This window comes from Canis lupus, chromosome 30, assembly GCF_003254725.2.
Source record: "Canis lupus dingo isolate Sandy chromosome 30, ASM325472v2, whole genome shotgun sequence".
NCBI classification, from domain to species: domain Eukaryota; kingdom Metazoa; phylum Chordata; class Mammalia; order Carnivora; family Canidae; genus Canis; species Canis lupus.
Window position 1 is genome coordinate 30,868,495 of NC_064272.1, and position 24,362 is coordinate 30,892,856.

The window sequence follows — 24,362 nt, forward strand, 5'->3', positions numbered from 1 at the left end:
AGCCCAAGGCAGTCTCCCTTAGAAAAGTGGGAACCTGGGAATAGCTTGATTACCCAGTCTGCTGCACTTTATGAAAAAGTAGCAGCCTTGGGGGATCTGCACTGAGGACTTGGCCAATTCCCTCCCTGCAGCCCCTGCAGTCAGCACTTCTGCTTCTCGCTGCTGAAGGTCACGCACCTGCGTATGTGTCATTCACAGGGCCACCACGTACTATTTAGCAGACCGTCGCTATGACATGCTGCCCTCCATCCTCAGCGCTGATCTGTGCTCCCTCCTGGGAGGCGTTGATAGGTGAGTTTGTTCCTGACTTTTTTTTTTTTTTTTTAGCACCAGACTGTCTTGGCTTTTCTGTGATGCCTAGCGCTCTTGCTTCTAGCCTCTTTCTCCTCTTCTTTTGAATACACTCTACCCCTTGCTCCCCACCCTTGTTTCCACCGCCCCCCCCCCCCCAGCCCCGGACCCTCTGTGCCACTTATTTGTAGGCCACTTTATTTCTTTAGCTCTCCCTTTTCTTCTTGTCTTTTCTGTCTAGCTATGAGGATGCTTCTCCCTCTGTTGGCTTTTTAAACTCAGCTAAAGTCTGGGAACAAATGCATAGGACATTATGCACGTGGATTCCCTGGTTGAGGCTATTTTGCATGAGGATCATGAACTTGGGGAGTTCTTTATTTGTTGTAGTTAACATTTATATCTACCTTTGAATATGTAATAAGACTATATAGTCCAAAATTCATAGATTCTAAAAAATATTTAGTGAAAGGCTCCCCTCCTATCACTTGGCCCCAGTTACCAATATCTCATGTATTTTTCTAGATATAATGTATATACACACAAATGGACATATGGTCTCTGTTTCATACACAACTGGTGACATTTTATATAATATATATATGCGTGTGTGCGCGTGCATGCTTTCAGCAGCTTTTTTATTTCTCTTAACAATACAGTGTGGAGGGATCCCTGGGTGGCGCAGCGGTTTAGCGCCTGCCTTTGGCCCAGGGCGCGATCCTGGAGACCCGGGATCGAATCCCACGTCGGGCTCCCAGTGCATGGAGCCTGCTTCTCCCTCTGCCTGTGTCTCTGCCTCTCTCTCTCTCTGTGACTATCATAAATAAATAAAAATTTTAAAAAAAAACAATACAGTGTGGAGACTATTCCACGTTAACAGTTGCTTGTCTATGGAAATTTAGATTATTTTCAGACTTGTGCTATTACAAACAAAACTACACCGAATTACATGGAACATAGGTCATTGCACATGTTTAAAAGTATAGTATGCTTAGAGGATGAATTCCTAGAAGTGGAATTTCTGTGTCAAAGGATAAATGCATTTGTGTTTAGATAGATGTAATCAAATTGTCCTCCATAAGGGTTACACCAATTACAGTCCCACCATCAATGTGTGAGAATGCTTTCTCCAAAAGTCTTGCCAACACATGTTGCATTTTTTATCTTTGCCAATTTGAGATGAAAATGGTATCTTACTTAGGTGGTTTTAATTTGCATTTTTCCTTTTATGAATAAAGTTAAGCATTTTTGTGTATGTTTAACAGTCATTTATGTATGTATCCTTTTCTGTGAACTATTTCATGTTCCTTTCCCATTTTTTTTTGAGTTCTCCATTTCTGTAATTGATTTATAAGAACTCTTTACATATTAGGAAAATTAACCTTTTGTTTTTTTATACGAGTTGCTAATGTTGCGTATGTTTTTAAACAGTGATTTGGTGGCAAAGTGGTTCTTTACTAAATACACTTTTTTGCTAATTAACTACCGTTGAGAGCGATATGATAATTCAGTGTTACTCTATAGGATTTGAAAGGCTTGCTTTCTTCTACTTTACTAAAGAGCCCACCAGACGTGGCTCTCTCAGTGCTATGCTAGTCTAACTAAACAGGAGAACTGTAAGATAGCCTGTGTGACATTACATGTGAACTCCTTTCAGATTTGCTCAGAGCTCAGCAGAACCTAAAGTTGGTTTTAATTTTAAATAGTTTTTTTTTTAAGATTTTATTTATTCATGAGACAGAGAGAGAGAGAGAGAGAGAGAGAGAGGTAGAGACACAGGCAGAGGGAGAAGCAGGCCCCAAGCAGGGAGCCCGACGTGGGACTCGATCCGGGGACCCCAGGACCACGCCCTGGGCCGGAGGTGGTGCTAAACCGCTGAACCACCCAGGGATCCCTAATTTTAAATAGTTTTGTAGTAAATAGTGGAATGTTTGGATTGAGACATTGGTCCAGAAACCTGTAGCATTGTCATTTCTTTTAAGTCACATGTAGGGTCTAGTTCTCCTTGCTTCAAAAATGGAAGAATGGAGTGATAATGCTAGCATTACTGGTTTTGTAGGTATGCTGTAAGTGTGATCTGGGAGTTGGATAGAACCTCCTATGAAATTAAGAACGTGTGGTTCGGCAGAACCATCATCCGATCAGCCTACAAACTGTTTTATGAAGCGGCCCAGGAACTGCTGGATGGAAACGTCACCGTGGTTGAGGATATTCCAGAACTCAAAAACCTGGACACGAAGAGCAGACAAGCCAAGCTAGAGGAGCTAGTGTGGGCCCTTGGAAAGTTGACGGACATAGCGCGTCACATCCGAGCTAAGCGAGACCGTTGTGGTGCCCTGGAGCTGGAGGGGGTAGAGGTTCGTGTTCAGCTGGATGAGAAAAAGAACATCCATGACCTCATCCCCAAGCAGCCCCTGGAAGTCCATGAGACCGTGGCTGAGTGCATGATCCTGGCCAACCACTGGGTAGCCCGGAAAATCTGGGAAAGCTTCCCTCATCAGGCCTTGCTGCGCCAACACCCTCCTCCACACCAGGAATTTTTTTCTGAACTGCGAGAATGTGCTAAAGCCAAAGGCTTCTTCATAGATACACGGTAACTCCTCTGAGGGGGCAGAGCAATGGCAGGAGTGCTGCACACTTATTTATCTTGCAGTAGTTCTTAAAATGTGACAGTCAGATCTTTGACCAAAAATAGAAAGCTTCTTGGCTCTCTTCATTTACCATAATGTAGGTATAGAGATTAAAATTAAAGTGAGTTTATTTAGGCATAGTTTTGATCTCCTACAATTTGTAATGCAGAAGTAAGGAACCTGTTTCCCTTGGTTTAAATTCATAACCCTACAGGCAAACACCAAGTAATCCTATTTATTTCAATACTTTATTTCAAGTATTTGACCACCTACTATATGCTGGATGTTAACCACATAGGTATCAGTACATACTTCAGAAATGTATTTAAATTGATACACTTTATTTTTTTTTTAAGATTTTATTTATTTATTTCAAAGCTATGCTGTTAGGTGTATAAAGATTCTTCGTTGTTGTTGTTTTTTTTTTAAGATTTTTATTTATGTATTCATGAGAGACACACAGAGACACTCCCTGCAGGGAGCCCAATGCAGAACTCAATCCCTGGACCCCAGGATCACGACCTGAGCCAGAGGCAGCTGCTCAACCACTGAGCCACCCAGGCGCCCCCACTTACTTTGTTTAAATCTCAAAAGCAAACTAGATTTCTGTAGTTGAAAAGAGTTGCTTCTAAAACATATCCAAAATAAAATTTCTTCAGAGTGATGAGTGAAAGATTTCCCTCTGAGCGCATTGACTTGCAAATTGTTGCTGGGGACTAATATTTTCCTGTTTTTCTTTTCTTTTTTTTTTTTTTGTCAGGTCCAATAAAACACTGGCTGATTCTCTGGATAATGCAAATGACCCCAACGATCCCATTGTAAACAGGTTGCTGCGATCCATGGCCACACAGGCCATGTCTAATGCACTGTATTTCTCCACGGGGTCATGTGCGGAGGAAGAGTTCCATCATTATGGTGAATGATAGCATTTTCTTTTGTGTGGCCATAACCTTGAGCAGGTTGTTTAAAAAAGTGTATTTTTTTGTTGATTTCCATCTTTTGGTTTCTTTTTGAAGGCCTTGCATTAGATAAATATACCCACTTTACATCTCCAATAAGAAGATATTCAGATATCGTAGTACACCGATTATTAATGGCAGCCATTTCAAAAGATAAGAAAATGGAAATTAAGGACAATTTGTTAAGCAACAAAGATCTTGAGGAATTATGCAGACATATCAACAACAGAAACCGAGTAAGAAGGGATTTTAAATTCTCTTATCCATCATCTCTTTTCCTAAGAGAATATATCAGCTTTTTGTATGGTAGAAAAAAGTACCATATATTCTAGTGAATTAAATTCTAGCATTATTTTAACCATTGAGATAACATGAAAAACTGTAAAGTTTCTTGTCTAGCTCTCAATACATTTATAAATATTATGAAGTCACTTAATGTGGGTTTAGGAGATTTAACCATGAGTTAGATGTTTTTCCCAAAATGTAGAAACATAAAAGATCAAATTATTATCTTACCACCCAGAGATAGCCATTATTCACCCTTCTAGACGATGCTTTATTTTAACAAATATGGCACCATACCTGCTCTCTGAACTCTTTTGCACCTGACATATCTGTTACTGACAACACCACTTTAGAGTAATTACATCTTTGTCTTAAAAGCTGCTCTGTATTTTAATTCCTGTTGTTTGCTAGTGGCTACATTATTGTACAGCATAGAATAAGGGCATTTGGTGATACAGGAAAAATTGGAAACTACCTAAACTAAATGTGCAATATAATTTTTTTGTAATTATATAATTATATAATTTTGTATCCTGTTATGCTAGTTCACTGCTACGCAGTATTATAGCCACTAGCTATGTAGGCTATTTAAATTCTTAAAAATTAGATTAAAAGCTCAGTTCCTCAGTTGCACTAGCCACGTTTCACATTCTCAGTAGATGTATGTGGCTAGTGGCTCCCTTTGGGGCCACCTAGATCTATAGAGCATTTCCATCATTGCAGAAAGGTCCGTTGGGCAGTACTGTTCTAGGCAATTCAGTTTATACCCCTCCTTGTATATACACTTCTACAGACTTCTCAGATTGTTGCCTGGATATATTCCTGGCAGTAATTAATTGCTGCATAAATAAAACTTTGATACATATTACTAAATTGCCCTCCAGAATAGCAGTACTAATTTATACTTAGAGCAGCAGGATTTGTGGTAGGACAGCCTTGAAAATAAAGGTGAGGCATGGATATGGATATTCTCCTCTACCTGAATGAACTGTAAGGGATTCTAAATAACAAACAGGGCTTTTTTGTTGTTGTTGTTGTTAACAGGTTGTTTTCTTAAAAGACATTTTTGAGAGAATGATTGTTTGATGGTTAGGTTCCCACAAAATTGATTTAATTCATAATAGAGAAGAATATTTGTATGAATAGTTTTCTAGAGGCCTGCCTTTTTAAAGACATTGTTTCTGTAGGAGTTTGGGTTCTGTGTTTTCCCCAGGAATGTCCGCATGCTTCACATTGTGCTTCTTACAGGCAGCACAGCATTCTCAGAAGCAATCTACTGAGCTCTTCCAGTGCATGTATTTTAAAGACAAAGACCCAGAGAATGAGGAGCGTTGCATATCTGATGGAGTTATATATTCAATTAGAACAAATGGTGTGCTTGTATTTATACCAAGGTATGTTACATCTAATACATCTAATGTTAATAGTTAAGAAATCATAGTTACACTAGGGGCGTCTGAGTGGCTCAGTTGGTTAAGCATCTGCCTTCAGCTCAGGTCATGATCTCTGGGTCCTGGGATAGAGCCCCATATAGTTGGACTTCCTGCTCAGCAGGGAGTCTTCTCCTTCTCCCTCTGCTTCACCCCATACCCACACACCCTGCTCATGCTCTCAAATAAAATCTTAAAAAAAAAAAAATCATAGTTAAACTAAGTGTAGAACACAAACAGTATATTACATATAAACTACTAAAATACAACTATTTGGGTACTGATGTACATAATGTAATAGAATAATGCACTATGTAAGTATAAAAGTAGGGTGGCTCAGTTAAGCATTTGACTCTTTTTTTTTTTTTTTTTAAGCATTTGACTCTTGACCTCAGCTCAGGTTGTGATGGTACGGTTGTGAGTTCAAGCCCCACGTTGGGATCCACACTGGGCATGGAGCCTACTTTAAAAAAAAAAGTATAAAATAAATAAATAAATAAAAATAAAAATAAAAAAAAGTATAAAAGATTAGCATCTAGTACATCTACATCAGTGTTGATAGGGATTTTACTTTTATTTTTTTTTATTTTTTTTTATTTTATTTATTTATTTATGATAGTCACACACACACACAGAGAGAGAGAGAGAGAGAGAGAGAGAGAGAGGCAGAGACACAGGTTGAGGGAGAAGCAGGCTCCATGCACTGGGAGCCCGACGTGGGATTCGATCCCGGGTCTCCAGGATCACGCCCTGGGCCAAAGGTAGGCGCTAAACCCCTGCGCCACCCAGGGATCCCCAGGGATTTTACTTTTATTTAGCAAAATATTTTTCCATCTTCTCAGTGAAATATTTGGAGGTAAATGAGAGGGAAAGTTTTTAATCTAGAAGACTAGCTTTCTTGATTAATAAGTATACAAAATTTGTATACTAAGAATACATTATCTCTGCATTTTTTTTCTGGCAACGATTCAGGTTTGGGATTAAAGGTGCTGCTTATCTCAGAAATAAAGATGGTTTAGTGATCTCATGTGGCTCAGATAGCCGTTCGGAATGGAAACCAGGATCCCTTCAACGATTTCAAAACAAAATCACCTCTACCACAACAGGAGGGGAATCTGTTACATTCCATTTGTTTGACCATGTCACAGTAAGTCCATACTTATATTAAACATTGCTTTCAACATCTAACATCAAGAATGTGATTTGGTAATACGCATTTTCTCCTTTGTGATAGGTGAGAATATCTGTACAGGCCTCTCGCTGCCATTCAGATACAATCAGGCTTGAAATAATAAGCAACAAACCGTACATGATACCAGATACAGAACTTTTTCAACAGAGCTCCCTCTTGTTAAAGAGTGATTTAGTGAAAGAAGTAACTAGATCTGTGGAGGAGGCTCAGCTTGCCCAAGAAGTCAAAGTAAACATCATTCAGGAAGATTATCAAAAATACTGCCAAACCAAAGGAAGAAGCCTGTACACACTCCTGGAGGAGATAAGGGACCTAGCTCTCCTGGATGTTTCTAACAGTTATGTAATGTGAAATACTCTTTTTACTTCATTAAAAGAGCTGTTTTGTGAATGCTTTACCTTCTTTTTAACATTAATATCTAATGTTCCGTGTCACCTAATGTTCTAGTCCATTGGGATTCGGTAGATAGTTCACCAGTGCGCAAAATGTTTTCTCATCATTAAAGCTGCATTGAGGTGCAGTTAGGTCCCTTTGGAAACTGATTTTTCAGAAATGGATAGATCATGAATGGTGACTCTGCAAGTCACACTGCCAGTCTCCTTTTAATAAATCCAGAATTGATTTTTGATTAGCTTGTCTCAAATCTGTTCTTTCAAAATAAGTTTTAATTTTTATTAACTGCTCCTCTGGGGCATTTGGATCATTGGCCCCTCTGACATCATGTCAGATTGACTTTTCAGTTGCTTTCTTACAGGTAAGATTTAGTTCTGTCCACCTACCCACTCTAAAACTCCTATGCCATGTTTGACTCAAACCTCCCCTACTATCCCCACACCAGCGGGGGAAAAGGCACAGGGAGTGGGGTGGAGAGCACAGGTAAGTACAGCCTGTTCTCTCAAACTTCCCTTTCCACCCTCTTATTTGGCCAAGTTCTCCTTGGATGGAGTTGCAGTGGCCTTGCCCTTGTTTAAGACTTGTTACTTTTTTTTCCTACTGCTGGAAAAAGAACTTTTCTTTCAGTCCTCCACTAGGCCAGTCCACAGCCAGCCAGAGGCCTGCCCACACAGCCCCTATGTTCTTGTGCTCAACTTCCTGCCTTTCAGCCAAACCATCCTTGTCACCCCATCCACAAGAGAAGTCAGCAAGCCTGATGGCATGAAGATGGCCACCTGTCCTGGCTTCACAGATAAAAGCCACTTTAGCACCATTACTGTGCCAGTCTGTCTCACAAAAAGCCACCTTCTCTAGGCCCCTGGCTGGCTCAGTTGGTGGACCATGCACGCAACTCTAGATCTCAGGTTTGTTTGTTTGTTTGTTTATTTATTTAGATAGAGAGAGAGAGAGAGAGAGAGGCAGAGACATAGGCAGAGGGAGAAGCAGGCTCCATGCACCGGGAGCCTGATGTGGGATTCAATCCAGGGTCTCCAGGATCGTGCCCCGGGCCAAAGGCAGGTGCCAAACCCTGCGCCACCCAGGGATCCCTAGATCTCAGGGTTTTAAGTTCTAGCCTCACACCATGTGTAGAGATCACTTAAAAAAATAAGATCTTAAAAAACAAAGCGAGGGCAGCCCTGGTGGCGCAGCGGTTTAGTGCCGCCTGCAGCCCAGGGCATGATCCTGGAGACCCGGGATTGAGTCCCACATCAGGCTGTCTGCATGGAGCCTGTTTCTCCCTCTGCCTGTGTCTCTGCCTCTCTCTCTCTCTCTCTGCATCTCTATGAATAAAATCTTAAAAAAAAAAAAGCGAGAAAAATAAAAGCAACCTTCCCACCTCCTAGTTTGTTAAAACTAGCTTTGCCTTTCCAGGTCCCCTGTGGAAATCTGCCATGAATCAGACCTTTAAACTTGGTTGTCAACATGGCATTTTATCTGTAATTTACTCCTCCTCCCAGCTGATAGACTCAGGCAGGACAAGCTCCAATCAGATCTTCTCACTATCTGGCCCTACCACTTCTAGCCTCATATTTGCCATTCCCAAGTCTTTCTTATTTCCTAGATTTTCATTTCTGTATCACTATTGGACATGTCCTTCCCAATCCTTGGGATCTCTTCTACCAACTCAAAGGTGCCCGATGGATCCTCCCTAGATGCTCTGTTCCCCAGGATGTTTGCAAGTTTCTTTCCCACTAGTCAGTAACATACCAATGAGCATTTGAACTCCCCTAGCACCAACACAGGCCAGGCAATATAGCAGCCTTTCTTGTGACCCTTTAAGTATTAAAGTGACTCCTCAAAAAAAATAAAGTGACTCCTCAAAATACATGTAAACACATAGAGAAACCTTCAACATTTTACCAGAAGTGTGAATTGCAGAACTAAATAGCAGTAAGAAACTTTCATAAAGCCTCTAGAGATAGTTTATAAGATTTTTATTTCTTAAAAATGGACATTAATATTCAATATATATTTATATCTTAAAATCCCCAATTTACTGAAAACAAAACATTCAATGGCACACTAGCAGAAGGTGCTTAACTACTTATTTTCACAAAGTTAAATCTATATAAAAACACTAAAGAGAATAAATAGGCTCAACTATAGTAAGAAACAAGTATAAATATAAATAATACCAGATTTTAAAAAGGAATCTGTGTTTTCACTCCAAGTAAACAAAATATATACTAATCTAAAACTTAGAGGACAGCAAGCTAATAGATTTTCTCTTAGTTGAACCCTATCCAATCTTAGTAACATTTCTGGATAAACCATAAAGTTACTATTGTACATTTTAAAAGGATTGGTCCAGTGGTGTGTGCTCTATTTTTAATTCCTCCTCTTCATTTACAGTATTAACATCAGCAGCATTATGTGGATTGTCTAGAATGTCTTTGTGAAATCTGTCTGATGACTCTTCTTGATCCTCATCCTCTTCGATGGTTGGTGCCCTGGGTGTGTTTATTAATAAGTCTGAAAGAAAAATCATCATCATTACTCATTATAAGCACCTGGGCCAATCTTACCTGATAAATACAACTCTTCACAAGCTTCTATCAGTAGAAATGAAACCTATGATCACTTTCTTCCAAATAGTCATTTTTATATACCTATAAAGTCCACTCAAAAATTCAAGTCTTGAAAGGTAGTAAATTCAAACTCTTGAATCATAGCCAAATGCAATTGTTCTCATTCAAAAATCACAGTTATTAGATGAAGTTTTTAAAAATCAAATGCTCAGTAGCTACACATCAAAGTGACCTCTAGCAAAGAAAATTTAGGATCCTTATTTCTATGTAGGCAAATCTTAAAGTAATATATTATAAATAGAAAATGATCCTTAAAATGCTTATTGCCAAGTATACTTTGATAATGACAGCAAAGGAACTGCCATCAATGATAGTTGGACTCTCATGTAATTTTTCACCCGGTAGTAATAAAACATCCATTTGTAAAGTTGAAGATTAAGTTCATTTTAATCAGAAAGAATGACAATGTAGTCACACTAATTTTCACTTGAGAATTTTACTATCTTGGGTGAAACTTGTCTTATAACATGGTGTCTTGACTACTTAACCTTAATTCTTATTTTCCCATTTCAAAAGGAAAACTATATTGGATATTGAAAAAGACATGCAATCTGCTTCATTTAAAACCAATTTGCATTATTTTTAAATACAGTTTTAATAAACTTGGTTGTGTAGTTTCCAAACCCGCAGTCTATTTTAAAAACAGTAAATTTCAAGAGTTTTAAAAGAATGCATCAGATAAACTGATGGCTAAGTGACACGAAGCAATAAAAAGCAATTAAACACCCATTTAAGTCATTGCAAATAGCTCTAAAATCCTCAAAGGGTACAGAAGGCATTTTGTATGTTTAGGAAAGTACTATAATAATTAATTTCAAAATTATGATCCTAAAGATAAAACATGTGTCACATATTAAGGAGTCAGGAAAGAATGAATTTTTGACAGATTCAGAATCAAGGTGAAGTGATTAATTTTTTAAAAGGTACTCAGCTATCCAGAAAACCATCTTGGATTCATTTATTCTTTGAGGATTCCAAATAGCTCCCACAAATACACATGTGTGCACTCTCTCTCAGATATAAACTAAATACATCAGATTTTTTCTATACATAGAGGCATTTTTATTTTGTAGGTAGTAGAGAAGTTAAATTTCTAACATGTCCCTGATAATATTAATAGTAGCACATAAAACCAGCATAATATTTACCATTTCCAAGGGACTGACTATTACTTAGTAGTTTTGCCTGCCTTCTTTCCAAGGCCAGTTGTTTATTTCTCTCTATTCTCTGTTGTTGTTCTTCTGTTAGGCTTCTATTTGGCTCAGAAACAAAGTTCTCACTTTCCACTAAGTTTGTCAAAAAGGGATCTAATTCGGTAGCAGTTTTATCATAGCCATGATTTTCTCCTGCTTCACCTGCAGTAGAAATGAAAATTAGTACATCCGTAGTTAGAAAAAGGGCGTAATGCAGCTTTAAAAACCAGCCTAAAGTAACAAGGTGCCAGACCTGAAGAAACTATTTGTTTATTCAAATTGCTCTGAGGTGTGAGAATGTTCCAAATACCAATGATATGCATGAACAGAAAGCAAAAGTTCATAGTTATGGTTAAAAAATATTTTGTTTGGGCTAAGGAACTTAAAAGAATCCAAACCATATTCTTGCTTTACATTAAACAACAACATATTAGTGGCTTGCTATAGAGTCTATATGACACAGTAATAATTTTATATAAGCTATTTTTTAATGGGGTAAAACTCAGACACAAAATGAAAAAGGAGGGGTCCCTGACTGGCTCAGTCAGTAGAGCATGCAACTCTTGATCTTGGGGATGTGAGTTCAAGACCCACATTGTGTGCAGATTACTTAAAAATCTTAAAAAAAAAAAAAAAAAAAAAAAAAGGAAAAGAAATTCAGAGATCTATGGACATATTTCCACATTAATTTTAAAAACTCCTCTCTACATTAGTCCTACTAAATTCTTAGAGTCCTGTACACCAGTTATCTCAAAGTAGGATGCCCCCTAAAATGATCCACAGTGGTACAGGAAGTACATATTGTATCTTCTATTTATATTTAAGAATTGAGAGAAATTGTTGAACTTAAAGACAGGCAGTGACAAACTATCATTTATCCATAGGACAGTTACTATGTGGCCTGTATGTGGCCTTAAAGGCAGACAGCTCCACCTTGCAGAAGATGGGAAAGCTGTGCCCCAGTCATTTTTTAAATTTCAGCATACCATGACATACAGCTGATTCTGATCACCCAATTAAGCAGACTGTCTAGTTTCAACACCAAAACAACCCCAACAAAATACACAAGGGGTAGCTTAAAAAGATTTTTGTGAAATAACCATATATAGAAGAGAAGGTAGACAAGATAATAGACACAAGCAAGAACTAAGAAAACAGCAAAGCTGACACTTCACCTTCCCCCTGTATCATTCACATTACACAGCTAAGAAAAAAATTATAAATAACATCATATGATCAGACAAGTAGGCAAAAATAAACCCCAAGATTTCGTATTACCAAGACCACCACTGGAAATATGAATTTACACACACTAACCTTGTCCTACACGACTAGCAAAACATTTAAAACAGAAGACAAACCTTTATAATCATTCTGGTAAGGTTTAAAAATCCTATGATATTTAATTTTACAAACAAATCCCTTTCAAGGTTTCTTCCTTAACGGTGAAAAACAAAAAGCAAGACATGGGGAAAAAAATGTTTTTTTTTCCTGACATGGAAAAAAAAATTTAGCAAGAAACTAAAATGCATTATTTTATCAGGAAACATAGATGGAATACAGGTAGAAAACATTGCTACAGAAGTTCAGAAACAAATATTAGAACCGATAATACAATTTTGGGGTTTCTAATATGCTTCACCTTACAGGGCGTTCAGGATTCTGACCTAATGATGACATAAAGAACTTCTGTTTTGTGAGCCATGAAAGGAAAAGATCTCTTCAATAGTAAATGGCCTCTTTAATACAATGTTTTATGGAAAACCAATGTGAACATAACCACTGATGGAGCTTTGACTGATAAAAATGGGATTACAAAAATTAGAACCACACGTGAAATTCATTCACTGCAACATTCACAGGCATGTGACTGGCAAAGAAGCTTAATTAATTCAATGTGTTACAGGATGCCATCATTCTGGCACACATCAACAGATAAGCAAATATACACTAATTAAAGGGAAATAAGTACTGTGGGGGGAAAAAAGCATCAGAGAATCAGGATTGGGGGTGGGAGTATGATTTTAATAGAGTAGTCAAGGGCGCCTGGGTGGCTCAGGGGTTGGGTGCCTGCCTTTGGCTCGGGTCGTGATCCCGGGGTCCTGGGATCAAGTCCTGTGTTGGGTTCCCCGCAGGGAGCCTGCTTCTCCCTCTGACTATGTCTCTGCCTCTCTCTGTGTCTCTCATGAATAAATAGATAAAATTAAAAAAAAAAAATAGTGTGGTCAGGGAGACTTTACTGAGTTGATATTTGAGCACAGTTTGAAAGGTAGAGAGCCCTGCAGACTTAGGGGCAGGAAGGAGGACAAAAGATGTGTTCACGGCAGAGTGTAAGAGTGCAAAAGCCTTAAGACAAAATTGTGCCTGGGAGGTTCAAGGAACAGCTAGGAGCCAAGTGTCACTCCGGCAGTTGAGTGGAGAACTGTAAAAGATACAGTCAGAGAGGAAGGGAGGTGGGGTAAGGAATAGATACTCTAAGGCCAAGGAGGACATTATAAAGATTTTGGCTTTTGCTTTGGGCAAAATAAAGAGCCACTACAAAGCTCTGAACAGAGGAGTTATATTAAATTTTAATGTAATCCCTGGCTTTTAAGAAAAACGATTGAAAAAAGGTAATTTGCTTATGAAGTTCAGCAAAAATCCTTCATTTATTATGAATGGGATGAGAAAATGAATATATCAAAAGTTAAGTGTAGTTAATGTTATTCTTCCATTTGGGTGAATCTTATAAGGTAAAATCAAGAGGAGGGCTGCAGGGATGACTACAATCACATCTTCAAATCATCAATCAGGTAGCAGTCCAAAATTTTGGAGGAAAAAAAAATTCAGTAGAATATTTAGTTACATTGTTCTTACTCTAAAACCTCATGTAATGTTCTAGTGAGAATAAAAATGTGTATTGGGCACCTGGGTGGTTCAGTTCATTAAGTGTCTGACTTCAGCTCAGATCATAATGTGAAGGTCCTGGGATGGAGTCCCACATCCAGCTCCGTGCTCAGTGGGGAATCTGCTTCTCCCTCTCCTTCTGCCCCTATCTGGTCTTGTGTGTGTGCTCATTCTCTCAATATATGTATTTTAAATGTGTTATTTATCATATAAGTAATACATGTATTATAAAAGTAAATAGGGCAGCCCCAGTGGCCCAGCGGTTTAGCGCCGCCTTCAGCCCAGGGTGTGATCCTGGAGACCTGGGATGGAGTCCCATGTCAAGCTCCCTGCATGGAGCCTGCTTCTCCCTCTGCCTGTGTCTCTGCCTCTCTCTCTATGTCTGTCATGAATAAATAAGTAAAATCTTTTTAAAAAATAAAAGTAAATAAATAAAATGCTCAAAACCTTTTTACTATTGTAGTGCCTTATCCAAAAAAATCTAGACTCTTCTCTTAGGATACAGAGAGGACAGATTCAGTAACAGGGCCGAGATAGAGGCCTCTGCTAGGTACCCAGTATATCAGCAGGCCTGTAATTCCATCAATAGTCCTCTGTTAATTTATGCCTCTGCACAAATGAGTCAGTCCCTCTCTCCAAAATCACCTTTGCTTGAACTCTACTGCTTATCACTCAAAGTACTCATGATTTGTCCTCTGTGAGGCTTTCCCCTCTCCTAGGTAAAAGCAACTACGCTCTCCTTTGCATCCTACTCAGTGCCTTATTCTTATCTCTAATTTCAGCACCAATCAGAATAGATGTCTCACTCATTCACTAGTCTGTTAGCCCATGAACCAAGGGGTCTGACCTTACTCATCTTTATCCCTGAAATTCTAGCACACACTATGCAGCTCAAAAACTGCTGCCAAGTAAACTAACCCAGTGGTATGTGCTGTGTAATTTACTGTAGTCATTAATTCCTTTCAATATACCAAATCCCACGCCATTGATACATACCACATTTTTACCAAAATATTAGATATTGATTATTTAAGTCATAATTCTTCACATTTTTAAAAACAACTTATAAAAACTTGGGGGGGTGGTCTGCATTTTCTATTACATCTATTAAAAGTTTAAAAAACACAAATAAACAAACATGTATGGAGCCATCGCACAGAGAATCTGATAACTATACAGACCCTGTCGGCAGGAACCATATGTTTTGATGTGTGTGACCGTCTATGGTTGCACTGTACAACTAACAAATGCAATCAATACCAGGAACAGTCACAAAAGAGACCTTCCTCACCTAAAAATGGAGTTACATCCTGATAAGCCCATCAGTTGACAGTATCTTATTTTTTTTTTTAGTTGACAGTATCTTAAATCAAAAATGGGTTTAAAAAAAATGGGTTTAATCTACCTAGCCTACCTTAAACATGCTCTAAACACTTACATAGCCTACAGTTAACGCGAAATCATGTAACACAAAACCTATTTTATAATATAATGTTGAATATGTCATGTAATTTATGGAATACTGTACTGAAAGTGGAAAACAGAATGGTTATCAATCTATCGGTTGTTTACCCTCAGTGTGGCTGTTCCTGCCCAGCGTCACAAGAGACCCAACATTTGAAATTCTAAGTATGGTTTCTACTGAATGCATATCACTTCTGCACCATCATTAAGTCAAACAATCATAAGTCAAGCCACTGTTAACCTGAGGACCATCTATATACAGGATCTGTACTCTTAAGTGTAAACTATTTCATCATCAAATTATTCCAATTCCCTAGATTCTAATACACACTTTTAATGGTGTATATGTGTATGAACACTACACTACATCTTGTCATTTAGTTTCATTAACCAACCACTACAAAGGATAATGGGTATCAGAGTTCTCAAAGGCTCAAGTTCTGTGACTGTATTTTTACATCTCTTAACGGCACTGCAGTCATGTCTTTAAGAAACAAGTACCAAACATTCTGGATGTACCAAAGCATTTCAACTCATTCCTAGTTACTATAATTATGTTTACTCAACTACTCAATATAGATGAAGAACCCAGTGCTTAATCTACCCTTGCCCCAACTAGATCTATTTCTAAAAGCAAAATTATTAGAAATAAACTTATATTCTTACCATCATTGCTAATAAAATCTTCATGTATAATAGGTAGGTCAAGTCGAATTCGTTTTAAACAGGTCTGAAAATAAAGAGGTATTTTTACATTTTCGTAAGTAACATTTGGGGGAAAATGAGAATTCATTCAATTCTTAGTTTCAAAAAAGTTAATAACTACTCTTAGTTTTCCTTCTCTCTACCATGACAGACTTCAAAATGAAAACGCCAAACAGTGACTTAGCCTCAACTAAAATCTATCCTTGGCACTATTTAGCATTATGAATGATATTCATAATAATCTCAACACCTACCTGAACTTCCTTTTTACTTCCCAGGTATTCAACTCTGTCAATAAAATCCTCGAATTGCAGTTTAGGGAATAGCCTATGTGCCCAATGCTCCATGTGTCTGATTAGCGTTTTCAAGTCTTCAGCCTGGCACATAAAAATAAAAATGCTAAATAGAAGACTCATTCTCACAACTGACCTTGTCAGCAGATTTTAGAATTGAATAGTAATGCCAAAGTCACTGGTGTCATTTTATATTTACAAGGTTAAGAAACTTCTGAAGAAACTTTAAGGAGAGAAATATTGAGCTTAGAGGATTGCAGTCTAAAAGACCACTGGATATAGATTTTAAAAAGCCCACTATGAAAACTTAATAAAAGTTAAAAGATAATCATGTATCTTTTCAGAACTGTAAAGTAATATGGGAAAATAAGCTTTAATAAAATATGTCAAGATATCTTTTAGGAATAACGAAACAAAATGACAGGTCCCTAATCATATATAAAGAATAAAGCATTGAGAATTCAACACTGAAAATACAGTCAGAAATCCCAAGGGCAAAGTACAAAGATTAGCAACAACTGTTTAAACGTTCTCCGGGAAAAACAAAGAAAAAACGTTCTCAGGGCACAATACCTCTCTATATAGGAAATTTCAATGTCACAATAAAAAAATTTTTTTAAAGATTTTATTTATTTATTCATGAGAGACACACAGAGAGAGAGGCAGAGACACAGACAAGGAGAAGCATGCTCCTAGCAGGGAGCCCAATGTGGAACTTGACCCTGGGACCAGGATCACGTCCTGAACCAAAGGCAGACGCTCAACAGCTGAGCCACCCAGGCGTCCCAACATCACAATAAAATTTTTAAAAATTAAAATGAAAAAGTTTTAAGACACTGGACTAATGAATAACAAAATTCCAAATTCCTGGTTTTAATGTAAAATATTTTATTCTTAACAGTATTTTAAAGATTTACTGATTTTTGAGAGTGTGTAAGAGAGAGCATGCACACACGTGAGTGAAGGGCAGAGGTAGAGGGAGAAATCCACAAGCAGACTCCCCACTGAACATGGAGCCCCACACGGGGCTCTATCCCAGGACCCTGAGACCACGACCCAAGCCAAAACCAAGAGTCAGACACTTAACCGACTGAACTATTCAGACACCCCACAACAGTATTTTAAAATAGAATAGTCAAAAGCACAGGCTATAGATCACACTGCATAGATCAAATCTGAATCCTGCTACTTAGCAGCTGTGTGACTTTATGCAAATCACTACCTCTGTGCATTCTTTTTCATGTATAAAGTGAGAGTATTATTATATACACTTTATAAGGTATTAGAAATAAGTAATACAAGTGCCTGACACAAAGTATACACTCAAATACTGGCTATTGTTGTTGTAAACTGATCTTGTCTAAGAAGTCAAAGGTCAACTCTACCAGTAACTAAACATGTAATACTGAGAGCACTGTGCTTGCTGAGGCAGCACATATGTTAAAGTAATACTGAGAGCATGTGTTATCATTCTCCTTCTGATAATAAAGACAAATTTGTTTGTTTTTAATGCAATCACCTAAGACTATTTTCCAATTGTTGGGGGTAGCTGGTCAGTCACCTTACAATGTCACGTTAGAACAAAGAGTCATAAAAGAAACACTTCAATACAATGGGACGTTCCAAGTCATACGTGGAGAAAAAAGCAGTGAGGATTCAACTTTGTGAGAAAACAGTACAAATTTTCAAAGGCAAAGTACAGAAGACTAAATAGCATAAACCCAGTGATGAAACACAAAATTTTTATCTGTCATATAAACTCATTTATTTTAATAAAGTACTTATTATGAAAATGATAAAGACTTCATTAAATTCAAAGAACCAATTCATCATTACAACCTGAAAATTTCAACAAGGGCAATAAATTAACTGAGATGGGTATGGTTTGGGGTTTTTGTTTTGTTTTTTTTTAAGTAAACTCTATACCCAACATGGGCTTGGATTCACAACCCTGAGATCAGGAGTCACATGCTCTACTGACTGAGCCAACTAGGCACCTCTCTTGGGATTATTTTTTACTCCTTTTTTACCTCCTTATATCCAGCTGCCTACAAGTAGTGTAGGTTGTTTATCTACTACCATATCAGGCTATCTTGACCTGTTCACCTTCACCTTGGTAGTGTGACAGTATCTGAATTGCCATCTGCTTCCAGCCTCTTCCGTCTTTCCCATTATCCTGCATAGCACACCAAGATGGTGCTCAGCTGCATTAATATTACTCTAGCTGGGCTATGAAAGAGGCATTCTTAAAACTCTAAAATATCCTTTCCTTAACTAGATAATGGGACCAAAAGCTACCCCACAGGTTTGAGAATTAAAGAATATATTTGAGGGCAGCCTGGGTGGCTCAGCGGTTTAGCGCCACCTTCAGCCCAGGGTGTGATCCTGGAGACCCGTGATCCAGTCCCACATCAGGCTCCCTGCATGGAGCCTGCTTCTCCCTCTGCCTGTCTCTGCCTCTCTCTCCCCCTCTCTGTGTCTCTCATGAATAAATAAAATCTTTTTAAAAAAATTAAGCATATATTTGAAAATACTTCAACTGCAAAGCTCTACAAAGATATCCGCAAAAAAGTTTATCTACACTCTACATTAGTCAAAGAGACTTTTAGGGCTGCGTGGGTGGCTCAATCAGTTAAGCACCTGACTCTTAATCTCAGCCCAGGTCTTGATCTCAGAATCCTGAGTTCAAGCCCCACACTGGGCTCCATGCTGCGTGTGGAGCCTACTTTAAAAAAAAAAGGTAAGAGACTTTTAAAATATACATTTGGACAGTCATCAACAGTTCTTAAATGTCTTCATTTTTCACCGTAAATGATGCCTATTATGAATCAGACACATATAACAAGATATGTGCCATATCTTGGGGACATGTAAGTGATTGATACAGGTAAAGTCCTTGCTCTCCTGAAGCCTAAAATCACCTTTAAGGTAGACTAACTCAATTTTATTCCTAGAAATTATAAAGTACAAACTCAGAGCTTAGACTTAGATGTGATTTTCCTAAAGACTTATGGTGGCTTTAGGAAAGAAGACTATAAGACATTTTTTCTGATTGTTTAAGCAGTGCCCTTTCCACTACATCTTAGTTTCTCAAGAGATATGATGATGAATCATAGTATCTGTGAAACATTCTAATATTCTTCAGAATATGATAATGGGCCCATAGCTCTACTGATACTTGAAAGAACAAAGAATAAAAATCAGACATTTCTTACCTCATGACCTTTACCTTTGAATTTTGCATTATCAAACACATGCCTTAATGCTGGAAGCCCTCTCTCTGAAATTAATCTGTGAAGAGAAACATGTTTTGAATTTCAAGTTTTCTAGAGCCATCAAGGCCAAAGCAAGATCATAAGAAAAATATCTGCTGAACTGAAAGAAAAAAAAAAAAAAAAAAGAAAGAAAAAGAAAAGCACCTGAGTGGCTCAGTTAAGTATCCAATTCTTGATTTCAGCTCAGGTCATGATCTCAGGGTCCTCAAATCAAGCCCCATGGGGGCAGGGGGCACACTCAGTGGGGAGTCTGCAAGATTTTCTCTCTCCCCCTCTCCCAGAAAGATATCTGATCTCCAGATGATTCCCGACTAAAAGTTTTTAATATAAGGGGGAAAAAAATGTAAAAACAAAAACAAAAACAAAAAAAAAACAACTATGAACATTTAAGGAAATAGTAGTAAGTGTACCTCTGAGCATCCAGCTTAGGTATGTTCCGTTTAACTGTTCTCTTTGGAGGTACAGGAACAGGTGCTCCTCTCCCTGACTCTAGAGAAATATACCAATATTTAATATTACTTGAATAATTTAAGCCTCATTTGTAAAATGTATCATTTCTATGCTGACAAGTGGATAACTGAACACAGGCACTTTTTTGGAACTCTCTACAGACCTTCATCAGGTTCAGCTCCTTCTCCATCTCCTCTCTGTGGAGAGGCTGGAGGTGGAAAAGGAGGAAAAGTTTCATCTTCTATATGCTCATAATCTGGTAAGTCAATCAAGCCATTCTCCTCTGGCTCTAGCATCTTCTCCTCTACAGAAAAGAAAAAGAAAAAAAAAGGAAGTTTATTTATGCAAGTAGTCTCTCTACAGTTAAGTTCCACCTGCAGCAAAATGCATGTGTTTCAGTCAGTTAAACCATATTTCAAATGCATATCATGAAAAGAAGCAGAAAGTGATTATGGGAAAAAACAACTGGATTAGAAATCAGAAGTGTGGTCTAATGTAGACCCTGCCAATCAATAACTACATGATTTTTCAGCAAATCCTCAACTGTTGGGTCTCCTCTATCTCCTCTAAAACAGGCAGGGTTCAGGTACCTCATCCCCACTTTAACCAAAGCAGCTTTTTAAAAAATCTGTTAACATATTCGTCTTCTAAGGTTTCCTCTGAAGAAAAGGAAATAATCCTCAGGTTGAAAACTGGAAAGAACACTATTCAGTACCTTCAAACTTGACCTCTGAGCAACATCTGACACTTCTGATTGGTTCCTTTTTCTGAAAAACTATTTTCCTTGGCTTCTGGATGGAACACTGTACTCACATGGTTTTCCTCCCTTTCCAGACACTCCTGGATCTCCTGTGCAGATTGATCTTCCCCTAACCTTGGCAGTAAGTATTCAAGACTCCATCCCAGGCCCTCTTCATTTACTTATGTACATGGCTTTAAGAGTTATAGATGAATATATATCTCCCATTTTTTACCTCTACCTGAGCCATCAAATCTGAGCTCCCAATCCCTAGTTCTCATTTTATAGCTCTTAAATTTCGCAGAGGCATCTATAACTTCTCATGTCCAAAACCAAATTTCTAAATTTTCCCAATTCAGGGATGGCTGGGTGGCTTAGTGGTTAAGTGTCTGCCTCCAGCTCAGGGCGTGATCCTGGGGTGCTGGGATTGAGTCCCGCATCAGACTTCCCACAGAAAGCCTGCTTCTCTCTCTGCCTCTCTCATGAATAAATAAAATCATAAATAAATCAATCTATTAATTAATTTTCCCAATTCAATGAGCGACATCTATCCAGCCATGCAAACTTCAATATTTCCTTCCCCCATCCTACATATCCTGTCCATTTTACTTCCTATTCATCCATTAAGTCTTTCCATTTTTCCCTATCTCCACAATGACTTCCTAACGTTTCTTGTTTTGGTTACTCAATTACTCATAGCCACTTTTGCCTTTTTTGCCTTTTTCAAACCATTCTCCGTAGTACAGCTAGACTGAAGCTCTGGAAATGTAAAGCCAAACACATTACCACTTGGCTTAGATATTTCAATGGCTTCCTAATGCTCTTGGGCTTCTGATAAAACTCCAAGGCCCTGCCTGATATGACAGCTTCCTCCTTTCTCCAGGCTCACTTCATACAACTCTTCATACTTTTTTTTTTTCCAGTTTCTTGAGAGAGCCATAATCCCTCAGGCATGGGTCCTTTGCTAAGGCTATTTCCTATCTTGAAGGCTCCTCCCTGATTCCTTATCTATCTCAATTCTCACCTCCTCAAATAAGTCTACCCTAATTTCCCTGAATTAAATCCTATAAGCATTCAACGTGTCAAGTACCAATTTCATAGCACTTACCCAGTTTTAATATTGTTCCATTTCTGTCATTATCTAATGTTTGTCTTCCATACTAGACTGCAGTTCTAAAAAGGCAAAGACCAGGTGAGTCTTTGTGTTCCACCACCGTATCTCCAAAGCTGATATACAGCAGGTGCTCCATAAATATTTGTTGAATGAGGAATAAAGACTCCAGGCAGCCCGGGTGGCTCAGTGCGGCCTTCAGCCCAGGGTGTGATCCTGGAGTCCTGGGATCGAGTCCCACAACGGGCTCCCTGTATGGAGCCTGCTTCTCCCTCTGCCTGTGTCTCTCAAGAATAAATAAAATCTTTAAAAAAAAAAAAAAAAAAGAATAAAGATTCCAAAGCTTCCCCCAAACTGTAAAACTACTAGAGCTAAAGGATACCTAAAGTCCCTCCAATTCTAAATCTTGGTGACCACAAATACATAAAAACAAAACAACTCCTGATGATGACGCACCTGTCTCCAGCTAAGGTTCAATAACCACAGGTTTTCAAAATTGGAAAGGCAGTTAACCTAAAGTAGCTTCCTGGGTTGGGCTCAGTCAATTTAACATCTGCCTTCAGCTCAGGTCATGATCCCAGAGTCCTGGGCTAGAGCTCTGTGTGGGGCTCCCTGCTCAGGGGGCAGTCTGCTTCTCCCTCTCCCTCCACCCCTCACCCTGCTTGTGCTCTCTCTCTAAAATAGATAAAAATCTTTTTAAAAATTAAGTAGGGATCCCTGGGTGGCGCAGCGGTTTGGTGCCTGCCTTTGGCCCAGGGCGCGATCCTGGAGACCCGAGATCGAGTCCCACGTCGGGCTCCTGGTGCATGGAGCCTGCTTCTCCCTCTGCCTGTGTCTCTGCCTCTCTTTCTGTGTGTGTGTGACTATCATAAATAAATAAAAATTAAAAAACTAAAATTAAAAAAAAATAAAAGTGATGACCTGGGCAGCCCGGGGTGGGGGGTGGGGGGTGCTCAGCGGTTTAGCGCCGCCTTCAGCCCAGGGCCTGATCCTCGAGACCCGGGATCGAGTCCCACGTCGGGCTCCCTGCATGGAGCCTGCTTCCCTCTGCTTGTGTCTCTGTTTCAAAAAAATAAAATCTAAAAAAAAAAAAAAAAAAACTGGCCAAGCACGGGGTGGGGTTTGTTAGTAAAGTGGTAGTGAATAAAGTACCTATCTTTCACTTCTCGGCGGGGATCGCATATACTGTTTTTCGACATCGATGAAATGCTTTTAAGCTTCCGCCTCTAGTCCTCAAACTTTCAGAGGAGTGAAGGTAACTAATTTTTTTTTTTAAGATTTTATCTATTCCTGAGAGACACAGAGACACAGGCAGAGGGAGAAGCAGGCTCCCTGCGGGGATCCCGATGCGGGGCCGGGCGGGTCGCGACCTGAGCCCAAGGCAGACGCGCCCCGAAGGCACCAGGTTTAATATCCAAACTGCAAGTCACTTCCAGACCGTTAGGGGTCCAATGTCCAACTTCATCCAAATTATCAAAAGAAGTAGCGCCTGTGGAAAGGGGAGTCCTGCGAAGCCCCCGGACAGCGGGCGGCCCGCCAAGTCCCCCGGCGCCTCCCGGCTGCACGCGGCTAGCGGCGGACCCGAGAGAGAACCGACAGGTAAAACCGCCGCCCTCCTCCCCCCCAGTCCGCCGCGGCCTCTCAGCCCCGCTCAGCCCAGATCCCCGTCCAACCTCCACACTCGCTCCCCGAGGCCCGCCAGCACCTCCGCTCCTCCACCCACCCCTCGCTCGGCCGCCGCCGCCGCCGCCAGCGCCCCCCCCGCGCCAGCTCTCACCCTCCGGGGCACCGCCGCGGCCACAGCGCGGGGCCAGACGCGGCGGCTAAACCGCGTTGATCGCGAGATTCTGGAGGTTCCCGCCGCGAGAAGGGGCCTGCGCGCTCGGCGCCAAATCTGCGCGGGGGTTGGCGGGAGCCCGCGGGACTCACTGGCCCCGCCCCCGGCTCCGCCCCCAGATCCAGGCCCCGCCCACCGCCTCCGAGCCCGCCTCTCCCCAGCCCGGGTCGCTCCCGCCCTCCTGAATTCCTGGAAGGGGTGGATCCGTGTTTGCTTTAAGGCTCGGATCCCTTACGCCCCGGGCGCTTCGGACTTCGGGGAAAGGTCTGTTTTCTAGAACGCCTGCTTGTGAATGGAGTTGAAAGAGGCAGTGCATTTTGATGAGAAACTACGGAGGCTTCAGACCTCACAATTCCTTGAACACTGAGCGTCATTGTTGCAAAAAAGAGATGGTGAATAGAGGCGACACAAAAATGTAAAAAAAATACGTTACTAAAAAAAAAAAAAGTTACATTTATTTATTTATTTATTTATTTATTTATTTATTTATTTATTTATCTGTTTGTTTATTTTCCGTTGCTTTCTTTTTAAAAGTGAGCTCAGCGATGCTTGTCTGGCTCAGTTAATAAAGCATGCGACTCGAACTTAGGGTAGGGAGTTCA

The 24,362-nt window shown here is 39.6% G+C and overlaps 2 protein-coding genes and 1 non-coding gene across 9 annotated transcripts in view; 1 reads left to right on the forward strand and 2 right to left on the reverse strand.

The window, feature by feature from the left end:
- Positions 1-7,415, forward strand: part of DIS3L (DIS3 like exosome 3'-5' exoribonuclease) — a 33,854-nt gene extending 26,439 nt beyond the window's left edge. For 3 of the 4 annotated variants that reach the window (XM_025472423.3, XM_025472421.3, XM_025472424.1), the window contains 7 exons: positions 199-291; positions 2,348-2,881; positions 3,679-3,833; positions 3,935-4,113; positions 5,411-5,556; positions 6,565-6,739; positions 6,827-7,415. In XM_025472423.3, coding sequence (XP_025328208.1) covers positions 199-291; positions 2,348-2,881; positions 3,679-3,833; positions 3,935-4,113; positions 5,411-5,556; positions 6,565-6,739; positions 6,827-7,135 — 1,591 coding nt within the window. In that variant the 3' untranslated portion in view covers positions 7,136-7,415. The remainder of the gene's footprint in view (positions 1-198; positions 292-2,347; positions 2,882-3,678; positions 3,834-3,934; positions 4,114-5,410; positions 5,557-6,564; positions 6,740-6,826) is intronic. The other variant, XM_025472422.3, reaches the window with a different exon arrangement.
- Positions 7,416-9,138: 1,723 nt separating this feature from the next.
- TIPIN (TIMELESS interacting protein) lies at positions 9,139-23,848 on the reverse strand. Of its 4 annotated transcripts, none has more exons than XM_025472419.3 (9): positions 23,701-23,805; positions 21,921-21,985; positions 20,237-20,377; positions 20,034-20,112; positions 19,564-19,639; positions 16,310-16,432; positions 16,017-16,080; positions 10,956-11,162; positions 9,139-9,691 (listed from the first exon to the last, which is right to left on the reverse strand). In XM_025472419.3, the coding sequence occupies exons 3-9, from the start codon at positions 20,367-20,369 to the stop codon at positions 9,513-9,515; spliced, it is 861 nt and encodes a 286-aa protein (XP_025328204.1). In that variant the 5' UTR covers positions 20,370-20,377; positions 21,921-21,985; positions 23,701-23,805; the 3' UTR covers positions 9,139-9,512. The 4 variants fall into 4 exon arrangements, with proteins under 4 accessions (XP_025328204.1, XP_025328203.1, XP_025328202.1 ...); XM_025472418.3 differs by having other exon boundaries at positions 23,647-23,784; XM_025472417.3 differs by lacking the exon at positions 21,921-21,985 and having other exon boundaries at positions 23,701-23,848.
- Positions 15,024-15,159, reverse strand: LOC112676251 (small Cajal body-specific RNA 14). Its single transcript, XR_003146416.1, has one exon. It is a non-coding gene; the product is annotated as a small Cajal body-specific RNA 14 (non-coding RNA).
- Positions 23,849-24,362: the final 514 nt, after the last annotated feature.

Bases quoted from the DNA above. Each gene is read 5' to 3' on its own strand.
- TIPIN (XM_025472417.3), bottom strand. From the start codon at position 20,369: ATGCTAGAGCCAGAGGAGAATGGCTTGATTGACTTACCAGATTATGAG. The intron at 19,640-20,033 runs GTACACTTACTA...TTCTCTTCACAG, and splicing joins CCTAAGCTGGATGCTCAGAG to ATTAATTTCAGAGAGAGGGC. The intron at 16,433-19,563 runs GTAAGAAATGTC...TTTATGTGCCAG, and splicing joins TCAAAGGTAAAGGTCATGAG to GCTGAAGACTTGAAAACGCT.